We start from the raw sequence: 24,768 nt of genomic DNA, 5'->3' as shown, positions 1-24,768 counted from the left end.
GAAAGTCTGCCGATAATGGCTCTGGGAAGACAACTCTCGCATGCTGTCTGTCGCTGATTACGTGCAATATGTTTGGAGCAATGTGGCGCGTTCAACAAAGCAGAGAGTGTTGAAGCCCTGGATAATCTCAAGAAAAATCCATCTCTACGAAATCTAGAATCAAAAAAAAAAAAAAAAAAAACAAGCAAACTTCAACTCCCCCATTCATCCCTCTATAATATTGACCCCCTATCCGTATCATCCGCATCATCCCCAGGCCTCAACAACCCCCTCTGCTCCTCCTCTCCGCCGCGTTCCATAATCCCGCTCTCCTGCCCCCTCCTAGCAGCAGCCCCCGATCCGCTTCCCCCCGGAGCAGAAAGCCCCGTCGTGCGCCTCGTCTCGTCCGCCCCATTGAGGACATACCAGATGTCCTTTTTGGTAAGCAGGCCCTGCAAGACGCCCCGATCGGTGAAGAGCATGTATCGCAGCCCGAGCTTCTGGAAGTACGACACGACGAGGTGCAGAGGCGTGCGCGAGGGCAGCGTCAGCGGCGTCTGATCCATCCACGGCCTTAGGTCCAACGAGGTCCGCGGGTCGGCGAGCGGCTGATGCGAAAAGTACGCCTCTGTGGTCTCGGGCGGCAGGCTGCGCGGCGCCTGGGACGCCGTCTTGAGGCTGTAGCTCAGCTCGGCGCGGGAAATGTATCCGAGCAGGATGGCCTCGCGGGGGTCGGAGATGACGGGGAAGCCGCGGTAGGGGTGCATCTCGAGGATGCTGGCGAGGGAGGCCATGGTGTGGCCGGTGGCGGTGAGGACGACGAGGTCCTCGATGCGCGTCATGATGTCGGCGACGGGGACGTCGGGGATGGCCACCTCCTCGCTGTTGTCGAGGAAGGGGTACTCGTTGAGGTGGATCCAGGACTCGTAGATGCCGCGGCGCGAAAAGGCGTCGCCCACCCACTTGGAGATCATGACGGCCACCATGATGGGCAGGACGTACGTCAGGGCGCCGGTGAGCTCGAACATGATGACGACGATGGACACGGTCATGCGCGTGACGCCGGCCAGGGCGGCGGAGGCCCCGACGATGGCATAGGTCGCGGGGGTGACGCAGGGGACGTCGGGGGCGCAGGTTTTGAAGAGGAAGAAGCCGCGCGCGTTGTCGACCCAGATCTCCATCAGGATGCCCATGGCGCGGCCGACAAGGGCGCCAATGGCCATGGAGGGAAGGATGATGCCAGCGGGGATTTGCAGTCCGAACGTGATTGTGGCGAGGAAGAAGCCGACGAGGGCGGCAAAGACGAGGAGGACAATGGTGCCGGCAGATGCGGCGCCAGTTTTGCATAGGCCGATCTGATCGTCGAGGTTCTGGGAACACTCGGTGAAGAGGGCAGACACGAGGTCGGAGGTTTGAAACTTCATGTAATGGTTGGGGTAGTTGACGAGAGCAGTGAGGAAGGCCACGGCAAGGACCTGGGTGATGGGACTGGGGAGCCAGGACTTGGCCTTTTTCCATCGCGCAACGTCCATGTTGGCTTTGATGAAGAGGCCGCCGTAGACGCCCTGATTAATATCACTGTCAGTAAAAAATGAGGACGTACGCAAGATGACGGGAAACGCTGCTTTACCCCGATGATGCCAAGGAGGGCATAGGGCAAAATCTCAAAGCCCTGCCAGTCATGGCTATACTTTGTCTGGTACATGACGAGCTTGCCTGACCGAAAGGGGTCAAAGGCTTGGAGAGTAACGGCGGCGGCCATGGCACAGACGAAGCTCTGCCACATGGTCTTGTCTGGGAAGAAGTAGGAGATTTGCTGAACAAGAAGTCAGAATGGCGACCGTTTCGTTGCTTATGGAAACGACAGCCTTCATACCTCCAGACTGAAGAGCACCCCTCCGATAGGGGCTCCAAACGCGACAGAGATGCCTGATGCGGCCGCTGCTGAGAGGACCTCTCGCTTACGAGCTGTCGCAGTGATGTTAGCGGATAGGACATTAAACGCTGGATTCTGTTTCTTTGCTTGCCTTCGTTGTTGTTGATGTTAGGGAATATCTTGATGAAGAGGTTTGCGCAGCAACACGCTACATGGACCAGAGGGCCCTCCTTTCCCAGCCACATGCCCGAAGACACAGCAAGGACCTATGCGAGTGAGTTTCTGTTCATCCACACAGCAGGATAGTAACGCATCTTACCAAGCCAAAAGGCTTTGTCACCAACGTCCAGGGACCAAGAAACTTGCGAATGACGAATCCTCCCAAGACGGTCTTGATCTCGGGGATACCGCTGTGCTTGGCATAGATGGCGTATTCCTGCACCAGCAACGCCGCACAGTATGCGAAAAGGACCTGTGCAGATATCGGGTCAGCATATGCATGCCATGCAGCAAACACGACACAAGAATGCCACATACGCCAAAGGCCAAGAAGAAAAAGTACTCGATGAACCACTTGCCCCCCGCCGAGTGGACGCCCAGAGCCTCGCTCCAGAACCTCCATCCCGCACATTTAGAGCCCTGATCGTATCCGTAGCAGCAGAAGTTCTTGTTCAGGTAGAAGTGCCCTCCTTCGGGCCCGCTGGTGCAAAAGCCCAGCTTGATGTCGCCCAGCCAGTCGGTCGTGACGTCGATGAGCGCCGCAATGACGCCCACGGCGAGGCCCGTCAGCAGCAGCACGATCCAGACCTGGCTGGCGTCCAGCAGGTGTCGCACATAGCCGATGATGCCACCGCCCGAGCTCGACGCCAGGACGCGCAGGCGTTGGCGCTCTTTTGTGTACTCAAAGATCCAGTCGATGGCCGTCAGGTCTTCGTACCCGACTCGCCGCCCGGGCCCCTCGGCGTACCAGTCGTTGGCCAGGCCATCCTTTGAGGTGGCGGGTGTTGCGCTGCCAAAGATCTGTTCGCGCAGCGACCCGGAGAGGCTGGCGATGGAGCCTAGAGAGGCAGACTGCTGGTGCTTGGGCGGGCGCTGGTGCGCGACTCGAGGCGGCGATGCTGCGGCGGCAGAGGAGGAGGAGGAGGAGCCGGTCAGGGTGGAAAAGACGCGCAGCGGGTTGGAGGACAGCAGCGCGGGCTTCTGCTTGCGCTTGAAGGACAGCGGCGCGCTCAGGTCGCCGTGGATCGGGTCGTCGTCGAGGATGTCATGATCGGGGCTCGCATCGACGTCGTTCGCATCGTGGTTGTAGTTGTGGTTGTGGTTGTGGTCGTCGAGGAGGTCGAGCTCGTCGGACGAGGCTGGCGTGACAATGACTGGAGTCTGGGACGAAGACGAGGCTGAGGGCAAGTGCTCGCGCTGGGCTCCAGACATGATGCGCCAACTTCTATCCCATCTTCCGCTGCGAATCTGGTGGGAACAAGGCCGAAGCAGCTGGAAGTGGGAGCCAGCAGAAGGCAAGGGAGGGATCTGGAAGCGTCGGTGATTGGCTGGAGGGGCGCTGGTTGGTGGTCTTACAGTTGAGCTGGGGGCGTCTTTCTAGTACTTTGCACAGTGCAGCAGCAATGAGTGAAGTCATTCATTGATCGAATGGAGATCTCGTTCGACATCAGCTCAACTTCCGTTGTCAACTGGGAATCTCACAAGAAAAACACTTGCAAAGGACTGGTATCTCGATTGGTTCACTCTCTCTTCCTTTACTTACTGAAACCCACGACACCAAACACATACTTAAAACTGCTTGGATAATCAACAAAACCTGCTAAGATCATATCCCAACAGTAGCTCATCGTCATCATCACCTCACCCACAAAAGAAATCCAAGCCTCGGCAACCCAGATGGACTCGCCAACCGTCAACCCGGAAGCAGCTCCAGCATCGTCCGCCCAGCAAGATGAAGCAAGCATTGCCAGGATCCAGACTCTTCTCCAGTCGCAAGACGACACGCAGCGATTCGTCGGCCTAGCCCTGCTCAAATCCGTCCTCGACAATTCCCCCGAGATCCGGCAGAACCATGAAGCTCTTCAGGCGTTATGGGACAGCATCCCGGCCAAGTTCCTCGACCGGCTCTTGCGCACCGGGTCGAATCCCTCCAAGCCGGAATCCAGAGAGATGCTCGACTTGGCCGTGTCCGTCCTGCACACCTTTGTTGCTCTCTTGCCTGCAGAGGCCATCTCGCAGCCCAAGTTTACAGAGAGGATCCCCAGGCTTGTCAATGCTGCATTATACGGGTTCGTGCGTCCCCTCTCATTTCCACGGGTAATTCACTAATCTTTGAATAGGTCTGACGAGACGCTCACCATGCTTCTACTGCTGCTCTTTGCCCTCGTCAGCTCTCGGGAGGGCGCCATGGAGCTCGTAAAGATGGAAGACTTGAGCTCCCTTACTGAAATTGCTCCGTCGCGCGCCATTGTCATGGATATCCTGCGACATGCCTGGCTCAACGCCATGGTAGTAGTGGACGACACGTCATATCTGGCTGACCGTATAGATGTGAATGTGCAGGCACTGGTTTCGTCTTTCAAGGGGACTGACGCCGTGACGTTTCTCGAGTTCCTAGGACTGCTGCTTCGGCAAGCAAACCCAGCGGTAAGTTCACGTCACACATCATTCACCCGAGATATCCTTCTAAACTTCAATATAATAGATTATTCCTCAAAATCCGCAGTGGCTCAGCCCGGTCGTCCACTTCATCCAGAACCTGGTCATCAGTCGGCCAAACGCGGCAGCCCGGTCAGCCTACACAAATGCCGCCGCGTCACTTCTCAGGGCGTACCCCAATGAAGCCTCAGAGTTGATCTTCAAAGCCGAAAAAACGGATGAAACGCCATTTTCCTATCTCTTTGTCAACCTCCTCCTCATCGACATCCGCTCATCAGCGCCACTGCTACTGGAGCAACTCAACAAGCCCGAGTACCCAAGCATGTCTCGCAGGCTCGCTTCTGCATTTGACATTATCTGCATCTTCATAGGGCATCTGATCCGCTCGTTGGAAGATGAGTCTCTTGAGACCCTCATCATGTCGCCAGACAACCTCCTCAAGCTGCGCAAGGGCATTTCAGAAACCATGTCAGTCACCATCGAGTACCTCCGTGACCGGTGGGATGCCACGTTTACCGGAGCGATGGGATTGCATCCAGATGCTCGATCCAGCAAGGCGGAAACATCCACGGGTTCACATCATACTCTCAGATGGGACTCGCTGGAAACCCTTGCAGACGACGATCCCTTCATCCTCTCCGCCGTGAGGGCCCTCGCTATCTGGCTACGTGAAGACGAGAACGAGATGCTGCGGAAAGAAGCCACCGGCTTGACGGACATGTTCATGGACCTCTATCGCGGCAGCTCGTCCGACAAGCTCGACTTCCGATCCCCGACGCTCGTCGCTCTGGAAGGCCTCGTGGCCTTTGAAAAGGGTCGAACCATTCTCCTGAAACACGACGGCTGGCAAACGCTCAGCAAGGACCTGGCCGACATTCTCCAGCAGGATCCTTCCACCATCACCGAGGACGATGCGTCTCGCGGCCTCGAGATTGTCCGCGTGCTCCTCCCCGTGGCGGAGCAAAACAGCAGCGATACTCCAGAGGAGTGGATGGGTCTTGTCACGGCGGTCGCGGCGTGGGACGTCTTTCGTGAGAGGCAGGCTCATCCTTTGGTTCTGGAGCTGCAGGTTGCGACCCTCCAGCTTTGCTGTGCGTTATTGGTCAAGGCGAGCCCTGGGATGAGGAAGAGATACACGCATACAATCAGTGCGCTGGTGGGTATCTCAATGCAGTTGGGGACGGGCATTCCGGGGGACAGCTTCTTGAAGGAGGCGATGGACGATGTATTGAATGTACTGGGTAGTATGTCGAGAGGTTCATGAGGAATTAGTGTAATATTGCTGAGGATGAGCCAAAGAAAAAGAAAAAGAAGTCTCACGTCTTTCGACATTCAACCCGATGAAGAGCTGTCTTAATGAGTATTTTAGTGCGAGTATTTCCATGTCCATATCGCTCGTATCACGCCTCCATCACCTCGCCTCAACAGCCTCCATTCCCAAAGCCTCCTTGTCCGCCACCGCAGCCGCCTTTGCCCTCTTCTTCCGCGCCCTCCGAATCTCAATTTCGACGTGCTCCATCTCGGCATTCACTGAGACGAGGCGCGGGATGACCTGCTCCACGGCTTGGATGGAGAGCGTCTGGGCGGTTCGAAGGGGTAGAGGCGCCAGCAGGCCGTACCAGCGCAGAGGGTCGCTGCTCGTCTTTTTCATCTTTGGCTTTTCCTTTTCCTGCTCTTCTCCATTCTGGTTCTGGTCCTCAGCTGTCTGGTTGGTCTCAGGAGTGGTTCCGGAGTTTGATTGAGCAGTGGTGCCCTCTGCGTCTCCTCCTTCAGGCTTGCTCTCAGACTTCTCATCCTCCTTTGCCCCCTCCTCCTCATCATCAGCAGCAGCAGCACCAGAAGAAGAAGCCATCAAATGCTTAATCATGAACCTAGGCACGGCCTCGTCTCCCCCAGCCTCGTCAATGCGCAGCACCCTTGTCGCGCGCATCCGCTCGTCGTAATAGTCCTGGCCATATCTCATGCCCCGCTCGCCGGCGAAGTTTGCCCGGGCAATGTTTTGGTATACGCCCGACTGGAGCTTGGACAGGTCTTGTCGCAGACGGGTGTATTCGTCCAGGAGGGAGAGGTAGCGCTCTAGGAGGGAGTCGATGTGCTCTTGCTGCTGCTGCTCCATGGTGTGTGGCTGTTTTGTTTTGTTGGAGTAGGTGTCTTTTTTGTTCAGGGTGATGATGGGGGTGAGGCTGGTTTGACGTCAAGAGATGGAGGTGAGGTGGGAGGGATGTCGATGGTGGGGGTGGATGATGAGCTGAGCCCTCGTATTGGACCTTGAGTTTCTACGATACGACTCTTCGTGCTGCTGCTGGGAGCTGGGCTACGAGCATGCAATTGAATGCCTGTATATGTTGATGAGGGGAATATCGAGGGAAGGGAGAAAATACATGTCATCTTACGCATTGTTCTTTACGGGGTTGCATGAGAGAATAAGACAGAGCAACGACCATATAGCATTAGCAGAGGCTCAGTCACTATTGCACGCCACCTTGCAAGAAGAGGCACAACTACATAGATAGGTACCTACAGCAGCCTATCAACACACAGTCAACCTGTGTTTTTGAATACCCGCTTACAATAACCATTCGCGTCTCTACACTTTCGAGAGAGCTCTCGGGTTCTTCTGGGGACTGTATGCACAATGAGTCGAGCGGGGTGAGCCAACGCCCAGGCTGTACAGATTTCATCCCAGGGTAGCCAAGCAAGCCACTCCCTCCCATCTGCATCAAACCCGCTGCGATTCTCTCAAACAAGCGCGCTCGTCCACCCCCAAAAGCACAAACCCGCACGGCGCAGAAGCCAAGCAATCACGTCTTACAGGTCCTGACACAAAGAGCCTATGATGGCATGGCAGCCGCGGCGGGATCACGGCCAAATGCATCAAGCTGTCCCCGTGTGCAAAAATCCCGAATCCAGACAAGTTACACCAGCCATGGAAAAGGAGCCGAGAACGATTACAAGAGATGGAAGAGAAACAAGAGACCAAAAGAAAGGAAAAAGAAAAAGCCGCCACCCTTTTGGAAGGCTTTGGACGACCCTCACCGAAACCGGTGAGGCTGCAATGTGCATATGCAGAGTCGCACGACAGGCAATCTTGTGGTCAGGTGCATACATTTACTCACTGGGCGGCTAGGCGCTCTGTCGAGTGCTATTGCAACTGCAAATCTACCTCTACGTCTCCTTCAATTATGAAGTAACCGCCGAAGAGAAGCTTCCTGAGAAGTATCTAACGAGGGTAAGACACCATCACTGAATGGGTTCGTGACTTGATGAAACAATCATATCTGAATAGGCGTGTTTCGCATCTGTCCAAAGGGACAATGCCCACGGCCTAAGCCTCAACTGTCGCACTTCAATTAATACCACAGACCTTGATCGAGTACAAGTCCGCTGTACTTGGTCCTCGAGCTCCCACGACTCGCTCAAGTGTCAGGCCAGTACTCGCAGATCGAGACAGGGATGTGAAGGGGGGGAAAGAGATGATTCCGACCCATGCCAAGGCGGAACAGCACGCTCGCTAGGAGAAAAGAGACAACCTTGAAGTGCGTCTCGTTAAGGAGACAGCTCACGTGCGCTGTGTAGACAAGCAGACGCATCAAGGGTCTAACGAGAAGACAAGGAAAGACAAGAGGCATCGTCATTCGATAGGGAGGAAGGGCTGGTCGTTGTAAAAACAGCACGTCCTTTTCTATTCTTTGCCTTCTCCTTGTCCGGTTCTGTACGGCCTTGAGGGGAAGGGCGGTGCTAGCATAATGCGCTTCGTGAGGAATTGAAGGACGTCTTTCTCATTTGGCTGCTCAAGAACGAGTCCCAGGCAATGAAAATCATCAAGGCTGGTAGATATCAGATTTTCTTGTAATACTATGAAAGGAATTCAAAAATACATACGTCATTTCGGTCTTGGAAGGGAGTCGGCAATTGAAGAGCGCTCGTCTCTCTCCGACTTTGACAGCTGCCATCAACACCGCATGCAAACAACGCTCCACTCGCTGAGGTGCTTCCTGGTAGCTGGTACCATGCAAAGCCGATTTCTGAGCGCATACGGCAGTTGTGAGATGATGGCTTATGCTTGATGACAGGTGGCAGGCATAATCTCGAGTTGCAAACAGCAACAGCAACTGTATTACTTACTGCCACTCTACTAGAGACGGAGGCATGAAAAAGGGCCAAAAGAGGTGCGATGCCAGCGGTAGCGATTGAGGTACCTACTACTTACCTAGTCTACAGCAGTGACAGCTCGCCTCGAGGAAACAAAGCAGAGGGACGCTGCAAAAGAAAGAAAAAGGTGCAGCCCTTTGTGCAACCTCTGCATTCATCGCGCTTGAATGACAAATTCAGCCATGGATGACCGTTTCCTCCTGGCCAGCCTCTCCCTCCTCCTCCTCCTCCTCCTCACCACCTCCCCTCTTCCTCCCCTGGGGCTCCCGGTCCGCCGTTGTCGCGCATTGAGCAAGCCCCGTCTCAATTAACGTGCTGCTAGCCTGGGTGCATTTTGGATTCAAGTGCCCCCCCAATTGCTGCCAACCGCGAAGTCCAATTCAATCCAATCCAATCCAATCCGAAATGCTTAACCCCAACCCCCCAACCCCCTTCAACAAGCCACCCGCCCTTCTGCGCGCATCGCTGCAGCGCGCATCCAATTGCTGCTCGGCGGCCTGATGCAGGATCCATTGGAGGACGGCTGCATGCGAGTAGGTTTGGTCGCACAATTACTTGCTATTATCTAGGTAGGTATATGGGCACATGGTTCAACTCCTTTCGAGGCGCATACCTACTCGAATCGACGTGCATTTGGGGGTCCAGCCAGCCCACACAGGCAGAGCAGGTCGGGAGGAATCCCCACCAATCAACCCTGCTTCACCGAGCAGCGCCCATCACCAATCCCCGTGCCTCTCATTCTCCCTCTCTCTCTCTGTGGCCGGTCCGTGTCTCTCTGTCCGGATGTTGTCCGCTGGGCTTTGGCTGGGTCTGCTTCTTTGTCGAAACTGGTACCTAGCACTTCCTCATGCAACGATGAATAATCCTGCCAGTAGATACACACTAAGTTAGTATCTGGTATGTAGAACAAGACAGAACAGCACTCCTCTTCATCTTGTCCGTGTTTGCTGCTGCTCGTACCTCACTAGCACGGCTGCGTGTTACTCGGTGACGGGAGCTGCTAGCAGGCGACCATCGTCGACCATGGCGCTCAAACCAGGCCAAGCTCCGCCAAAAGCTTCCCGGTTCTCCTCTTTGACCCCCCCCAGCTTGCCCCCAGTTGACCAGCACACGCGCACACAAGATACACGCACACACACACACACACACACACACACACACACACACACATTCTGTCTGCGTCTCTCTCACTCCATTGGCACCAAAAGCCCCGAGTCTGCTACTAGACTGTTTGCCTGTCTCGGTTTATTGGTGCCCGTCCACTGGCCTTGAAGCTGCTCCCTCGATGGATACTTGTTGAACCCGCTGCAACTACTAGGTAGTAGTATCTTGATGTACAGTATGGATCCATCTAGGTAGTAGTACTATCTGCACACACAAACATCCACGCACACGGCCTGAAAGGAGCATCATCATAAGCATCCATTATTGATACCTTGACCTACTTGCTCGGTGCTACTACCACCTCAAAGCACCCGACTTCTGCTAGCACCAGACACTCCCTGGAACCGGTCCAGCACTGGAAGCTGCCCGTCTGTCCCCTTGCCCTGCAGCTCACCTCAGTGCTCACTCGCTTCCGTCCGCCCCCCCAATCGTGACAAAGCTCCCAGCAAAGGCCACTTGCGCTCCTGATAAGCCTCTGGCTCTCCGCCTGCCCGCCTGCAGCAGCGCATCCACCTGCTCACTAACTGGCCGCCCTCTAGCCTCCAGTTCGACTCCCTCGACCAACCACCGCCGTCTACCTGCGCCTGTCCTGACCTCCACTGCCAGTGGCTGCTACTGACTGCTCTGCTGCTGTCACTACCTTCCATACCTTACCTTACCTTACCTCCACTACCTTATTACCTGTTACCACTGGGCCACCCACTCCCACTCCCACTGCCTCTACCTCCATACCTACCTACTACCAGACCAGACCACCTGCACTCCATACCACTACCGCTAACCGCTAACCGCTCCCGCTACCTGCTGCCATTCTTCTCCCAGTGCCTCCCGCCAAATTAATCTCCAGCATCTCCAAACCTCCAGAGCCTCAATTCGCAGCATCGCAACCTCGTCCTCGCATCTCGTCTCTCCCCCCCGCGGCACGCGCTGCGATAAGGCCTCTTCCGCCTCGACCTTGTCCTCCGTCGTCAGATCTCTCCGTCCAGCAACCGCATCAGCACAAGCAGCACCACCATGGTGGTCGCAACCATCAAGTACGATCCGATCTGCAAGCCCCTCTGCCCTGCTGCATCTCCAGTCCCCTTTGCCTCTGCTTCTGCTTCTGCCTCTGCCTCGGCCTCTGCCTGTTGCCCGCTGCCTGCTGTCTTCGAACTTCCCGCTGTCGCTTCCGCCTCTTCTTCCTCGTCGCTCCCCCTTCCTCCCGCCTTCTCCCCCCCCTCCGCTTTACTCATCCCAACCGGCTGCCTTGTCGGCATCTCTAGAGGTGGCCGTTTGGGCATGTTTCAGATGGCCCTCGCTCCCTCTCTCCGACCTGCTGACAGGGAGGGGCGGTCAATGAAGCTGCGACCTCTGCTCCGGATCTCCGCCACCCGCTGCCTCTTCCTCGCTGGCTAACCTTGCAATTCGCTTCTAGGTGCGTTGTCGTCGGCGACGGTGCCGTTGGCAAGACTTGTCTTCTCATCAGCTACACCACCAACAAGTTCCCTTCGGAATATGTGCCGACCGTCTTCGACAACTATGCCGTCACCGTCATGTGAGTGGCCTTCCCCCCCTTTTGAGATATGGAGACGGACAGGGAGCGAGAGAAGATGAGACATTTCGACCCTCGATCGATGGAATTGCATCGCCTCGTGATGCCGCGCATCGAGCGACTCTCAGGAGAATTGCAAGAAACAAAATCAGACGCTGTCGAGGGTGAAGCGATGGTCTCCAACGGCCCCCCCCCCCCCCCTTTGGCGAAGCTCTGCGTTCAGCCACACGACACCATCCGAGAAATGCTCAATGGCTGACTGGCCCTCAACAGGATCGGTGACGAGCCTTATACCCTGGGACTGTTCGATACGGCCGGACAGGAAGATTATGACCGACTGCGTCCCCTTTCATACCCCCAGACCGACGTCTTCCTCGTCTGCTTCAGCGTCACGTCGCCCGCCTCGTTCGAAAACGTTCGCGAGAAGTGGTTCCCCGAGGTCCACCACCACTGCCCCGGCGTCCCATGCCTGATTGTCGGTACCCAGGTCGACTTGCGGGATGATCCCAGCGTGCGCGAGAAGCTTGCCAAGCAGAAGATGAGCCCCGTCCGCCGCGAGGACGGCGAGCGCATGGCCAAAGACCTGGGCGCGGTGAAATATGTCGAATGCAGCGCGTTGACTCAGTACAAGCTCAAGGACGTGTTTGATGAGGTATGTTTGATGGAGCCTGAGAGGGACACTGGACGACACAAGGAGAAGACGAATAAGAGGACGTGTCTGATGAAGGATTGCCACTGACCATTTCGCTTCCAGGCCATAGTCGCTGCATTGGAACCACCGGCCCCCAAGAAGAAATCCCACAAGTGCCTCATTCTATAAACCACGAGTCTCAGGAAATTGCGTCATAGGATATTGCCATTGTTTTCGCTCGGTGGTCAGTTGACCAGACAGCCTGGGTTCTGGATACACGGAAGAGGTTCACTTGGAGATGACTGGTGGTTGTGCCTGGACAGGGGCGGATAGACTTGGAGAGTCTGGGCTTTGCCTACCCACGACGGGTTGATATCACTGGCAGCTAGGGGAGAGGTGTGGTTGACTTGTTTCCGCCAAGGAAGGCGTGCTACGGATTTCCCTCGTGCCTGATCATGGCAGCAGCAAGACGTCGTCCCCGATGGAGGCACGAAGAGGGTAGTTGGTGAGAGAGAGAGAGAGAGGGCTTCCCAGCTGCAGCCTGCCTTTCGTTTCCGTTGGGCAGTCTTTGAGCGTGGTGTCTCTCTCCGTCATTTCTTGCACGATGGCCTCGCGACGAGAGGCCGGATCTACGTCGCCGTCTATCCTCGTTTTTCTCTCTACATTTTGGGCCAGGGAACGTATAAAATGCAGACCGGCATGTTTCGATAGGAAAGTTTGGCGATTTGGAGTGCAGTTCAATTGACCGGACCTTTTGTTATGCCCATTTCGATCTTGTGCACGGTTTCTTGACTGTGACTCGCGAGGAGACCTTGGCTTGGGATGAGAATTTTCCAGGCTTGGTCATTCATTCGACGTGAGATGTGTCAAGCACAAGGCTGATCTGGACAGCAATCGCTGAATAATCATGTAACCAGCTACCGCCGTTTTCCAAGCCTGTCTGTCTGATGCTTTCATTCAATGAGAACGACGTCGAATTAGGGGAGAGGGCGTAGAGGGTGACATGAAGCGGAATTGTAGCGTATTGGCTCGACTAAAGATGGCTGGTTAGCAGCACTCTCCGGTTCTCATTGCTTTGCATGAACAGATTGGCTTGGTCTTTGCAGAAATATAACTAGTTTTTTCTTAATTTGAAGCCCTGAGAAGCAAGGCGAGAGGGAATGGATCGAGGAAGAGCTGACTGAGCTGGGGCGGAAACGGGGGAGAATGTGAGTTGTACTCTCTCTCTCTCTCTCTCTCTCTCTCTCTCTCTCTCTCTCTCTCTCTCTCTCTCTCTCTCTCTACTTTTTCCTTGGCTATTCTTCTTGGTTCGTAGGTTATGTATGGGTTGAGGGATTAGCCTTGATGCTTGCCTTGGTTCGTCTTCACCTAGAGCTGAGTCATGGATGACGCGGACGCTCGAGAAGAAAGAAGTCAAGAGGGCCTTTGGTGCCGTAGCTGAACGCGAAGCCGAAGAGTTATCACGATTGTCAAGTTCAGAGGGGAATCGTAGTCTTAGGCTATTTGATGACGAGGGTATTGAAGAGGGTTTCTCTGACCGGTGGCATATGGCGGTTGTTCACCCTGATGGGAAGTGCTCGTTGAGGGATGGTGGGTTTGAGATTCATGTCGAGAAGATACCGCATCAACACATGTAAACGGTTACTCTTATTCCTTCCAAGAAAGCTTATTGATATAGGTAGATAGTCGATGTCAACTTTTTTGAATGGGGGAGCGCCGTTACTCGTGTCAAACTCCCCATGGCTTGTTTCTCATATTGAAGCCCATCATTGCAGGCTTTTGAGATGCGAATTCAGCGAATAGCAGGAAGCAAGTTGAAGAATTGTAAAATAGTTACAAGTTTTGATTTGAGAGGAATGGTTGATCTGATACTCATTTAGAAAGCACATAATGCCTAATGTACGTTGTGCATAGTCTTTGAATGAAACTTATGTCGTAGACGCATTTTGCCTCCATTTTGGTACTAAATCCTTCTTGTATTCTCGTGCTCTGGGCCATGATAGCTGAAGTAGATGCATCGTTGACTTCATCCTTCTTAGGTAGGTAGGGATCCTTCGAAGATGCAGAGTGCTCCCCTCTGTGTACATGATGCTCCATTGCCAGCGAATCCTCCACCCCGTCCATGGCTGACTGGAACAAGGTAGTAATACTAGTAGGAAGGACTGTGTGTGTGTGTGTCCTCCCATCAATACAAAGTTGCGGTTGTAATCAAACCCATTGTCTCGTATTGGAGGGCTGGCTGAGCGGCTACCTATGCAAGGTACCAGCAATCATAATGCGGAGTTTGCTGTAATACGCCACCACCCGCTTAAAGCAGCTAAAGCCTTGCGTTGCGGAAGGACTTGGGAGGGCATCGCATTATTTATTATCACGGAGGTGTGTTGGATGGGGCAGACAAATGGCACGTCGTTTCTTTGTTCTTTCTTGCTTTCTTTTTTTCTTTTGCTCTTGTTTGCTGTTTGTATGTGCTTTAGGTGTCAAAACCCTTGAATCTTCGCATGTATCGTCTCTCTCTTGTCTTCTATAAATAACATGGAATGGCCCACCCATTGTTGCACGAACTAGAACGAAAGGCCCCGACAATCTTCTTGTCCGAGACAAGTGTTTGCGACTGGAGGCTTTGGAGATACGATGGACAGGCAAGTATTAGCAGTAGTATCGTCAAGTTGGCGGCATAAATGGGCATGGCCGGACGCTTCCCCGATCCTGCCGTCGTGCGTTTCGCCGTCCCCGGTCCTTGGGGGGGGGGGTTTGTCGGTTTCACTTGCGATTCAAGGGCCTGTTCGTGGAGATGGCATGTGATGTTTGCGAACTTGTGGCTTTTGTCGTTTGTCCCATAGTCCAGGAGCAGTGCAATCAAGCTGCACACTTGGCATGGAACATCAACCCTGTGCCCAAGTCTCCCGCCACTGGCGCATTGTGAGCTCCTCGAAATAGTGATGAAAATGACACCGAGCTACGGATTGGGACTCGGTAATAGCACGAGCAACTGCGAGGATTAACAACTCGAATCTAGACCAAGAGCTGAAGCCCAATTTGTCCATGTAATTTGACAGAGTCTCATTATTGCCAACATTGAACCGAATATAGCACACCACCACCAGATACGTGATAGCAGTCGCATTGTCGACGGTTCACGGGATGAAGAAAAAAATGACCATGGGGGGGCGGGCGGGCGTGTCCTGCATGAGGGCGGCAAAATGGGGAGAATCCAATTCGCAAGCAGGACGCGGTTGACGTTGGAGCACGGAAGCGGCCACGGCTGCAGGTGAGAGACGAAGCGCGTGGCGGTGAGGATATCATTGGCAGTAGGTGGTTTGGCGTTTCTTCTTCGATGAGGCTACCTAGGATGGTGAAGAAAACTGACGCCAAATTGACCGGTCACGATTCTTTTTTTTTTTTTTTTTTCTAGTCTGCCGCTTCTTCCCTTGGCCCTTGATTTCTTTTGTTCCGTTGAAGATTGTATCTACATACAGCAGTTGACGTGGCAGGGGATGGTCGTCATGCTGCCAAGATCAGCTCGAGCTTCCCTCTGCCCCCTTTTGCTCCAGCGAGAAGGTAGCATTGGGAAGGGTCGAGACTTTATTATGCTCGCCGCCCGGAAAAAGGAGGCATCCCTCGAGATCTCATTGGCTGCGGTGCATTGCCTTTTGTTGATGAATGTACGATAGTACTACAGCAGACGGCCATCTTTAAGCACAGCTCCCAGCACCGTCAGAATGCTGGATCGCCGACTTGGATCGTGATAGTCACCCCTTTCACTGGATCCCGTATTATCACTGCTTCCAGACCTGGGCTAACGCAGGCCATGATACCTCATAAGGTATGTATGTACTGATGATACAGGCTGGCATGTCAGCCACATGCTTGACACGTTCTGCTGGCACGTTTGACGGCTTCGGCACAGGTACTGCAAGGTATTGTACGCATGTCAACACCTGCTAGACCAGCCACGGGACGTTAGAGTTTGCACCATGCAGGTCAACGACATGAATGAGGTTCCTGCAATTTGACGAGTGTGTTGACGGATGATCTTGTCTGATGCCATTCCCGCTGCCCGCTCCTCCAATGGTTCCTTTACCCCCGTCTGACAGCAGTTGGAGCCTGCACATATCGTACATGTACATTAGTAGTACTGGTACTGATACTTGATCATTCTAACCGCGTTTATGAGAGACCGCATCCGGCTGGACAAGTACCTTACAGGTACGCGTACGGATGATGCTTGTGCCGTTGTTCGACTTTGAGTTGAAGGTTCTCGTCTCGGCTGGGTGTTGCCATTATGTACTTCGATCTCATGTAAGGTACCGCCTACCTTACCTTATCATCGCGAGTGTAGGTACCTTCTACAGCCGATATAAGGTAACCTTGGAGGTAAAGGTACATACCAACTACTACCTCAACCATGTTCGAGTCCGACAAAGGGTCCAGATCCAAGTCCAGGTCCAGGTCCAGGTCCCTTTTTTCCCCGACGACATCAGCCAAAAAGGCAAAGAAAATGAAGAGACAGAAGACAAAGGCGACATGCCCGCGCCCCACCGCACTAATGGAAAAGAAACACTGGCTGAAAGAACGCCGGTTGCAGCGATTGAGATTCACTGTACGAGTACATGTACTCCTTCCATGAAATCACAGCCACGGAGGTACCTGTGCGCCTCAACGGGGTCCGCTCCATCTCTCTCTCTCCCCCATCTCCAAGCAAGAACCCCCAAAAGGGCTCCGGTTCGCAATTGTGTCCCCCTCTCCAATGAGATTTGATGAGCAGCACCTCCATCCACCGGCCATCGACTCGTTAATAAACCCCCCGCCCCCCCTGTCGACCGGCCAGGCACTCGTTCTCGTTCTCAAAAGGCACTGCACGCCACTGCAGCCCCTAAACCGCGCGCCAGGCCCTCAGGCCCTCTTCCAGCGCAGTAGCGCCAGCAGCAGGCTGCAACCCCTGCGCCGGGTCATTAAACTAATACCACCGCACGCCAATTCCGTCGCCCATCCCCTCCCGTCTCCTTTGGGCGATTGTCCATCTGTCCTGTCCATTGATGGGGGGGAGAGAGAGAGAGAGGAAGAGGGCTAAGCAGCCAGGTACCAGGTACGAGTACCCGTGCTGCCGTACTGCTCTTCGCATCTGTACCGTTACCTCTGATGGGCAGAGGATAAGGTACCTACTTAAGGTACCTAGGTACTACCCGACAACTATCGGAAGGGAACGGTGACCGCTGATGGGCAATTGCACGTTCGTATCTGTCCCTGTACCTGAGTCGTACGAGCTGTAATCCTCACCGTAATACCGCTGTATCTACTTTGTTCGCAAGTACGGTGACTTCGGCCACGGGTCAGCGTGTCCATATTTGTGTCTGTACATACACACGGGAACCTCTCTGCTCTCTGCTGCTCCTGTGTACGTACCACCATTGGATGGCAAACTTGCAGTCCGCAAGCTGCAGTCGTCTCCAGTCATCTCAAAGTCCGGCACACGAACAGGAACAGGAACAGGAACAGGTACATCTCGAAGCTCCAGGTACATGCCCCAAGGCGCCCCGTTCGGGCTAGAGCGCCTCCGCAGTACCTGCTGTCGCGACTGCCTGCCCGTACGCGCCACAGGTACTCTGCCCCATCGCGCCCGCCCCGGTGCAGGTACCGGTACTTTGCCCTAGCAGCGCGACTAAACCGCCCCCTGGCCGCTGTTCGTCGCTCTCTTTTCGCTTCCTCATCCTCTCTCTCTCCCACCTCCTGCGCCTCTCGCCTCTCACTCTCTTTTCGCTCGTGTGTCTGTCCTTGTCCCCCTGTACTGTACTTTACTGTACGAGCTCCCGCTGCTCTCTCTCTCTCTCTCTCTCTCTTTCTTTAGTGCATCTTTCCTCTCCTCCACAAGCCTCCCCCCCTGGTCCCTCGTCCCTTGTCCCTTGTCCGCGTTGCGCTGCTCCAGAAAAAAACTGCCGCTGGTCCCTACGAGCACGCTTCGCCGGTGGCCCGTTGTTTTCCTCATCCCTTATTCCTCCTTCTCTTGGTCTTCATTTGCCCGTCGTTGCCTCTCTCTTCTCTCCTTCAGCTCAGCTCTTACTCCTCTTCCTCCCATTCTTCTTCTTTCTTCTTCTCCCCTTGTTTCCCCCCTGGCCCTCCCCGATCGTGAGACTGCAATCTAGCTTGCGCCAGGCCCTAGACTGCTCCAGCAAATCCACCGCGTCGTTTCCCCAGCTGGATCGACTCGACCGGACTGTCCAGGTTGTCAATCGCAGTTGTTGGAGCGCCAATTGGGTCCCGACCAGCCTTTCTGCTGTCCGCCGTCGATATAGGACTCTCGCTGCTTGCGATAGAACCGCCGCGACGACTTGTTCTGCCCGTCGTTCGTCACATCGTTCCTCGACCTGTCCGCTTCTTCGCATCCCGAGCGCCTCGCCTCCCCTGCGGCCTTTGTCTGTTACGTCCGTTTAGCCTTGACGCCCTCGCTCACCGACACTCCTCGAGGCCCTTCGTACTAGTACCGGTATTGTCCTCCTACCGCGTCGTCTCGCTACGTCCACCGGCCGTCACTTCGCTACTGCTTGGGCCGCCTCTTCGCCTCGTCTTCATGCCGCTAGGAGCTTGCATATTGCCGTTTTAATAGTCGCGACCTTTTCTTCTTCTTGGATATTGAGCATTCGATTTGCCTTCTAGTTCATATTCCGCTTCGATTCGAACGCAAGAAACAGTCACTTTGCATACATATCTTACCTTCATCCACCCGCCGAGCCCCTTTTCTTCCCCTGCAGTACAGCAGCCTGATTTGTGCGGCGCAATTCTCGTGAACCCTTCTGGTAAGAGACGCATCGTTTGATCTCTCCGGACCAAGAGCCGATTCTTCTCGAGCCATCTGCAATTGGGCTTCCGTCAACGACCGGTTGCTCGAATTCCCCCCGGTGCTAGCGTTTCGTGCCTCTTCCGGGCACGTTGAAATCTCTCAAAACGGCTGTTCTCGGTCACGCTGGGCGGGACTCTCTCGTCCCCCCTCACCTCCTCGGGATGCAGGACCTCAACGGATCTGCTGGCCAGGGCGCGCACAACGGCGCCAATGGCACGCGTTTCGGCCATGCCTCCAAGCCCTCCAACAGCGATACGGGCTTCTCCCACGGCGCCTTCACCTCCAACATCTCGGGCTTCGCTGACCGCCATCCTCGCCGCGCCAACATCCCCTCGCTCAACACGCAGAACATGAACCAGAACCAGGCCAGCGGCCATGACATGACCCCGGGAACCGCGTTCGACATGCAGTTCACCCCTCTGCTCCCCTCGCAGCTGCTCCTCGGCAGCCCCTTTCAGCCCGGCAGCCCTGCCGCCTTTGGCAGCCCTCAGTTCCAGGGCCTGTCTGGCTTCCAGCAGACGCAGCATCAGCAGGCCAACGGCCAGCAGCACAATGGCGGCCTCTCGAGCCCCGTGCAGCCCAGCATGTCTCCCCAGTCCTACCAGGCCCTGGTGTCTCCCTCGACCTACGGAGCGCCCCAGTTCTTCCCTCCCCAGTCGCCCACCGGCTTCAACATGCAGAGCTCGATGCAGCCCGGCTCCCCCGTTTCCATGGGCGCCGGCGTCGTCACCGGCACCAGCCGAACCGTCTATCTCGGCAACATCCCCCCGGACACCAGCGCCGAAGAGATCCTGGGCCACGTCAGGAGTGGCCAGATCGAGTCCGTCCGCCTGCTGCCCGACAAGAACTGCGCCTTCATCTCCTTCTTGGACGCCAGCTCCGCCACCCACTTCCACTCCGACGCCATCCTGAAGAAGCTGTGTATCAAGGGCCAGGACATCAAGGTCGGCTGGGGCAAGCCGTCTCAGGTGCCGACGTCGGTTGCGCTGGCTGTCCAGCAGTCTGGCGCGTCCCGCAACGTCTACCTGGGCAACCTGCCCGAGGAAATCACCGACGAGGAGCTGCGCGAGGATCTCGGCAAGTTTGGCCCCATTGACACCATCAAGATTGTCCGCGAAAAGGGCATTGCCTTTATCCACTACCTGTCCATTGCCAATGCCATCAAGGCCGTGACCCAGCTGCCTCAGGAGGCCAAGTGGCAAGCTCCTCGCCGCGTCTACTACGGCAAGGACCGATGCGCCTACGTGTCCAAGACGCAGCAGCAGAACGCCGCCCAGTACCTGGGCATTGCCCCCGGCTACGCGCACATGCTCACCGGCGCCGACCGCGACCTCATCTCCAACGCCCTCGCCCAGCAGTCGGTGGCGGCCGCGGCCGTTGCCACGAGCGCCGGCGGCATGAACAACCTCGGCAACCGGACCATCTACCTGGGCAACATCCATCCCGAGACGACCATTGAGGAGATTTGCAACGTGGTCCGCGGCGGTCTGCTGCACCACATCCGCTACATCCCCGACAAGCACATCTGCTTCGTGACCTTCATCGACCCCACGGCCGCCGCCTCCTTCTACGCCCTCAGCAACCTGCAGGGCCTGATGATCCACAACCGGCGCCTCAAGATTGGCTGGGGCAAGCACTCTGGCGCTCTGCCGCCCGCCATCGCCCTCGCCGTCAGCGGCGGAGCCTCGCGCAACGTCTACATTGGCAACCTTGACGAGACGTGGACGGAGGAGCGGCTGCGCCAGGACTTTGCCGAGTACGGCGAGATTGAGCTGGTCAATGCCCTGCGCGAGAAGAGCTGCGCGTTTGTCAACTTCACCAACATTGCCAACGCCATCAAGGCCATTGAGGCCATCCGCGGCAAGGAGGAGTACAAGAAGTTCAAGGTCAACTTTGGCAAGGATCGATGCGGCAACGCCCCTCGCCAGGTCCAGCAGAACTCGTCCCCGCGCGGCGACGGCGTCTCATCGCCGGCCCCGAACGGCTCGCAGAACGGCAACTCGCCCTCCAACGGCAACACGCCACAGCCGACGGCGGCCATGTTCAACGCCTCCAGCAACCCGCTGACCATGTACTTGAACCACATCCAGCAGCAGGCTCAGCAGCAACAGCAGCAGCAGCAGCAGATGTCCGTGCAGCAGAACATTCTGTTCAACACGGCGCAGTCCAACGACCTGTCCATGGACGTTCCTCAGCAGGGCCCCATTGGCGGCCACGGCCAGTCAGCCAGCATCTCCAACGGCTACCCCATGAACGGCTCCATGTCCAACGCCACTACCATTGGCGGCCTGCTGGCCCCCGGCAGCGGTCGCGGTCAGCACAGCCGTGCCGTCAGCCTTCCGGTCCTTGCGCCCGGGTTCGAGAACGGAGGCATCAGCCCCTCTGAGAGCAACGGCAGCCACGGCGAGAGGCGCGGCCATCATTACCAGGCCAGCTTCGGCGGCATGGGAGCCTCTGGCTATGGCCTGGCCATCCAGGGAGGCCTGAACGGCTGGGTGGAAGAGGAAGTGGCCAACTAGAGGAAACAAGGCCGCAGTCCGCCCCCGGAAGGACATGTCACGCATATGAACAGAGTTGGGGGGTTTACGGGGAAAGGGTTTACCTAATTTGTTGTAATTGCTTTTGGAGTCTTTCCGCCTCATCCCTTAATTCCTGTTTATGAATACCTCATTCCTAACATATTCCGTTTTTCTTCATTTATTTTCTGTCACCAATATTTCATAATTACTCTCTTCGGTGTACCATGTTCAGAATCTTTTTTTTTCTTCTCAACACTTTCCCGATTCCCCTGAGATTATATTCCCCCACCCTTTTGAAACGCAAAGAAGAAGGAGACGATGCTGCGAGATTCCGCCCCTAGCGAACCTTGGCGATTGATGGGCCTTGTCCAGTAAGATGCATACATTGGGGCCCTGGAGACTGATGAGAGGGAGCTCCGCAAGCGAGTTAGCCTCTGAATAAGGGGGAGAGAGAGAGGGAGGATGTGTGGTCACGCCCTGGTGATGAAGTCTGCGCGGGGCTGGCCAAGTGTTTGGTACGGTGTATAGACAGGAGGAGGAGGAGGATTATCTGCATGTAAGGTAATGTCGTTATGGATTTTTTTTTTTTGTAGCGGGTCGGGTTCGACTAATACATTGAATAAGACCATGTGATGGCTCGTTGCGTGAATGTCAGTTTTGAATTTTCATCTTAAATCTCTAAATGTTTGTCCTTTTACTTTTGACTCTTCTAGATTGTCCATGAGACAAGCTCGCTCAACTCACTCATTGGAAGCATCGATACCCAAGACACTGCCAGAGCAGGCTCACTGCCGAATCAGATAGCTAGTACATACATACTTGCGTCACATCATCAATACCCAGCAGGCTCCTTGACCTCCGGAAAGGCCGCCTTCTTGATATTCGCCCGGCACTCGGCCTGCCAGTCCCTGGGCGTAAACTTGTCAACGATGCTCTTGAAGGCAGCAAGCGTACAAAAGGACTCTTGACCGGGCAAGTGCTTCCCCTGGGGCTTACACCCGGGAATGGTGACGGGCTCGTCGTTGTACCGGAGGCGCACGTAGTAGCCCTCTAGGCTTTCCCTTTCGGCGGGCGTGAGCTGGGGAGTTGGCTTGCGGTAGATGGATGATGGCTGGTATTGCTTGTTGGGAGATAGGAAGGAGGGCCACCATGATGATGATGGTGGTGTTGAGCTTGCTGGGGGCTTGTCGGAGGAGCGAAAGAGTTCGATGGCGATGTGGCTTGTAAAGGGGGGCCAGGACTCGGTGTTGTATGCGCCGAGGCTGGCGAGGACACCGGCGAGGGTGGTGTCGTGGCACCCACTCAAGCCGAAGCGAATCGTCGCATCGTCATTCTCAGTAGAAGAAGAGCGCTGCTGACCGAGCGGGTGGACGAATTCGGTGTCCGGGGGAGGGACGTTGCGCTCTGCGCTGGCGACCATCCTGGCAACGACGTCGCCGAGCAGGGCGCCGATGCCGAGGGCGCGGTATTCGCGGCTCTCGCCGTAGCCGGCGAACCACTCGTCCACGGAGACCTTTTCCATGATCTGGCGGACTTTTGGGTCGTAAAAGTCGCGCGGGAGGCGCGTTGCCGGGCCGTGGGCGAGGGTGGAGTTGACCGTGTCCATGATGCCGCTGAGGCGAGGCTTGGAGTCGACGGCGACTTGGGGGCTGTCGTCGGGCATGAAGCGGCCGAGCCTGGCCGTGAGGAGGCGCATCTCGTCCGAGTCGTTCCAGCGCTCGGCGGCCCTCTGGGCAAAGGCGCGCGACAGCTGGGCGAAGCGGCGGCAGTGCATGTCGTTGGGGAAGAGCGTCTCCTCGGGCGAGTAGCGCGAGACGACGGTGAGCGGGGGGAAATCCGGGTCGCGCGTGTGCGGCGGGTAGAGCCCGAGGAAGGCCTGCTGCATGGACTCGAGGGCGCGGGGGATGGGCGTCGCGCGGAGGTACATGAAGGAGGAGGCGTCCTTGATGCTGGCGGGCAGGAAGCCGAGGTGGTCGACGTAGAGCCTGCGCAGGCGGACGCCGAGGGCGTGCGTGGTCTCGCGGCCGCGGTCGGTGAGCATGCCCAGGTCGCAGAGGTTGTCGAGGGAGCCGTCGGGGCCGGTGGCGGGGACGGCGGCGTCATTGGGGCCGAAGGACTCGAGGCGGCGGCGCCATTGGAGCTCGGAGAAGGATGGGGATGATGATGATGATGATGATGATGATGATGATGGTTGTTGTTGTGGCGGTGATGAGGAGGAGGATGAGGAGGGATCGGGGCCGGGGGGGACGAGGACGGCGGAGCGGAAGCGGCTGACGGCGGAGCAGTAGGGCCAGTAGGCGGCGAGGCCGGTGTTGGCGAAGCGGGCGCTCACGGGGGTGCGCTCGCCGTGGCGGAGGAGGATCTGGACTTGCTGGAGGTGGAGGGAGGGAGGGTAGAGCGAGGCGAGCTCGGCGTCGGAGTAGGGGGGGCGGGGGATGAGGGTTGTCATGATGGCATTGGATGGGCAGAGAGGGACGGGATTGTTGGTGTTGTGATGGATGGATAGATAGAGGGATGGGGGTTGTCTATGTTATGGCAGAAGTCAATGTTGAGGCTTGAGGCTGAGGTTGGTGATGATGGACGCTCAAGCTGGAGTTGCGAGGTTGGGCCAGGAGGCTGAGTTCATAGTGGTAGTAGTTTGACGGTTATGACGTGTGCTAGTGTCAACGTCTGGTCACTGAGCAGAGCACTAAGGTAAGAAGCTCGCCCAAGCTCTGGAGCTGTCTACGGTGGTTCAAAGACTGGATCCCAATTGGGCGGTTCACTCCATTACCGAGGCTTTGGTTTGTGGTGGTGGAAAATGGGGGGGAACATTGCGGAGTGTGAGGGGAAGGGGCTTTGTTCTTGGGCTTGACAGATGTGTGTGTGTATTTGATGTGACATGGTTTACATGAGATTTGACATGGGGATTGGGATGTTTAAGGAACATGAATGACGGAAAAGCTTTTGGTTTATACCTTGTCAGTCTCTAAACAGTTGAAGTGAGGACACTGGCTTTATGGCTGTTGAATTAGTAGCCTGCGAGAACCCGTCAACGAGACAAATTGTCTGAACCAACCGGAGACAAACCATCAGAGCCTGAGACGATTACCCAGCATGTAATTCTTTGGTCTTCTATTGTGACACTCTGCCACGCTGGTCATGCATGCATCAAGCCCGTATCCAAATAGTCACTGCTGTCGTAAACAAATAGTCGCTGCCCATCGAGCCAGTCCATATTGTACCCAGAATCAGCAGAACCCTGGACACGTTATAATACGATTCCAAAAGGTCCCGGTCAGCTCGTATGTTCAAGGCAGTCTGGAACCCTCGCTCTTCAGGGTAAAAGCAGCTCAGGCTCTCAGGTCGAGTTATATTTAGGTAGGCACAGGCCTCGTGCTGCTTCCATCGGCCGCTGCCGAGGATCGAGACACCACGTAAGCA

At 55.8% G+C, this 24,768-nt stretch overlaps 6 protein-coding genes across 6 annotated transcripts; 3 read left to right on the top strand and 3 right to left on the bottom strand.

Annotated features, from left to right (window-relative positions):
- Positions 1 to 212: 212 nt before the first annotated feature.
- Positions 213 to 2,851, bottom strand: TRIREDRAFT_65880 (uncharacterized protein; the record flags this gene model as incomplete). The annotated part of the gene is made up of 6 exons (XM_006967334.1): positions 213 to 1,544; positions 1,610 to 1,756; positions 1,856 to 1,947; positions 1,983 to 2,121; positions 2,175 to 2,327; positions 2,393 to 2,851. Coding segments are annotated over 6 exons (2,322 nt in total), but the record flags the coding sequence as incomplete, so codon positions are not given.
- Positions 2,852 to 3,733: 882 nt separating this feature from the next.
- TRIREDRAFT_80105 (uncharacterized protein) lies at positions 3,734 to 5,777 on the top strand (the record flags this gene model as incomplete). The annotated part of the gene is made up of 3 exons (XM_006967438.1): positions 3,734 to 4,143; positions 4,195 to 4,501; positions 4,560 to 5,777. The coding sequence occupies exons 1-3, from the start codon at positions 3,752 to 3,754 to the stop codon at positions 5,775 to 5,777; spliced, it is 1,917 nt and encodes a 638-aa protein (XP_006967500.1). The 5' UTR covers positions 3,734 to 3,751.
- Positions 5,778 to 5,924: 147 nt separating this feature from the next.
- Positions 5,925 to 6,629, bottom strand: TRIREDRAFT_109708 (uncharacterized protein; the record flags this gene model as incomplete). Its single annotated transcript, XM_006967333.1, has 1 exon — positions 5,925 to 6,629. One exon carries the CDS (start codon positions 6,627 to 6,629, stop codon positions 5,925 to 5,927), a length of 705 nt encoding a protein of 234 aa, XP_006967395.1.
- A 4,060-nt stretch (positions 6,630 to 10,689) lies between these two features.
- cdc42 (cell division control protein) lies at positions 10,690 to 12,234 on the top strand. Its single transcript, XM_006967437.1, has 4 exons — positions 10,690 to 10,863; positions 11,244 to 11,363; positions 11,634 to 12,012; positions 12,115 to 12,234. Exons 1-4 carry the CDS (start codon positions 10,844 to 10,846, stop codon positions 12,178 to 12,180), a joined length of 585 nt encoding a protein of 194 aa, XP_006967499.1. The 5' UTR covers positions 10,690 to 10,843; the 3' UTR covers positions 12,181 to 12,234.
- Positions 12,235 to 18,987: 6,753 nt separating this feature from the next.
- Positions 18,988 to 21,345, top strand: TRIREDRAFT_65750 (uncharacterized protein; the record flags this gene model as incomplete). The annotated part of the gene is made up of 1 exon (XM_006967436.1): positions 18,988 to 21,345. The coding sequence occupies one exon, from the start codon at positions 18,988 to 18,990 to the stop codon at positions 21,343 to 21,345; it is 2,358 nt and encodes a 785-aa protein (XP_006967498.1).
- A 715-nt stretch (positions 21,346 to 22,060) lies between these two features.
- Positions 22,061 to 23,794, bottom strand: TRIREDRAFT_22879 (uncharacterized protein; the record flags this gene model as incomplete). The annotated part of the gene is made up of 2 exons (XM_006967306.1): positions 22,061 to 23,485; positions 23,594 to 23,794. The coding sequence occupies 2 exons, from the start codon at positions 23,792 to 23,794 to the stop codon at positions 22,178 to 22,180; spliced, it is 1,509 nt and encodes a 502-aa protein (XP_006967368.1). The 3' UTR covers positions 22,061 to 22,177.
- Between the last annotated feature and the right edge of the window lie 974 nt (positions 23,795 to 24,768).

The sequence above is a fragment of the Trichoderma reesei genome (genome assembly GCF_000167675.1).
Source record: "Trichoderma reesei QM6a unplaced genomic scaffold TRIREscaffold_17, whole genome shotgun sequence".
Classification (NCBI taxonomy): domain Eukaryota; kingdom Fungi; phylum Ascomycota; class Sordariomycetes; order Hypocreales; family Hypocreaceae; genus Trichoderma; species Trichoderma reesei.
This window is presented reverse-complemented; position numbering and strand designations above follow the sequence as displayed.

What these genes read in the sequence shown, in the direction of transcription:
- cdc42 (XM_006967437.1), top strand. Translation starts at nt 10,844, where the DNA reads ATGGTGGTCGCAACCATCAA. An exon ending in ATGGTGGTCGCAACCATCAA is followed by an intron (nt 10,864 to 11,243) that starts GTACGATCCGAT and finishes ATTCGCTTCTAG; the next exon opens with GTGCGTTGTCGTCGGCGACG. An exon ending in AACTATGCCGTCACCGTCAT is followed by an intron (nt 11,364 to 11,633) that starts GTGAGTGGCCTT and finishes GGCCCTCAACAG; the next exon opens with GATCGGTGACGAGCCTTATA.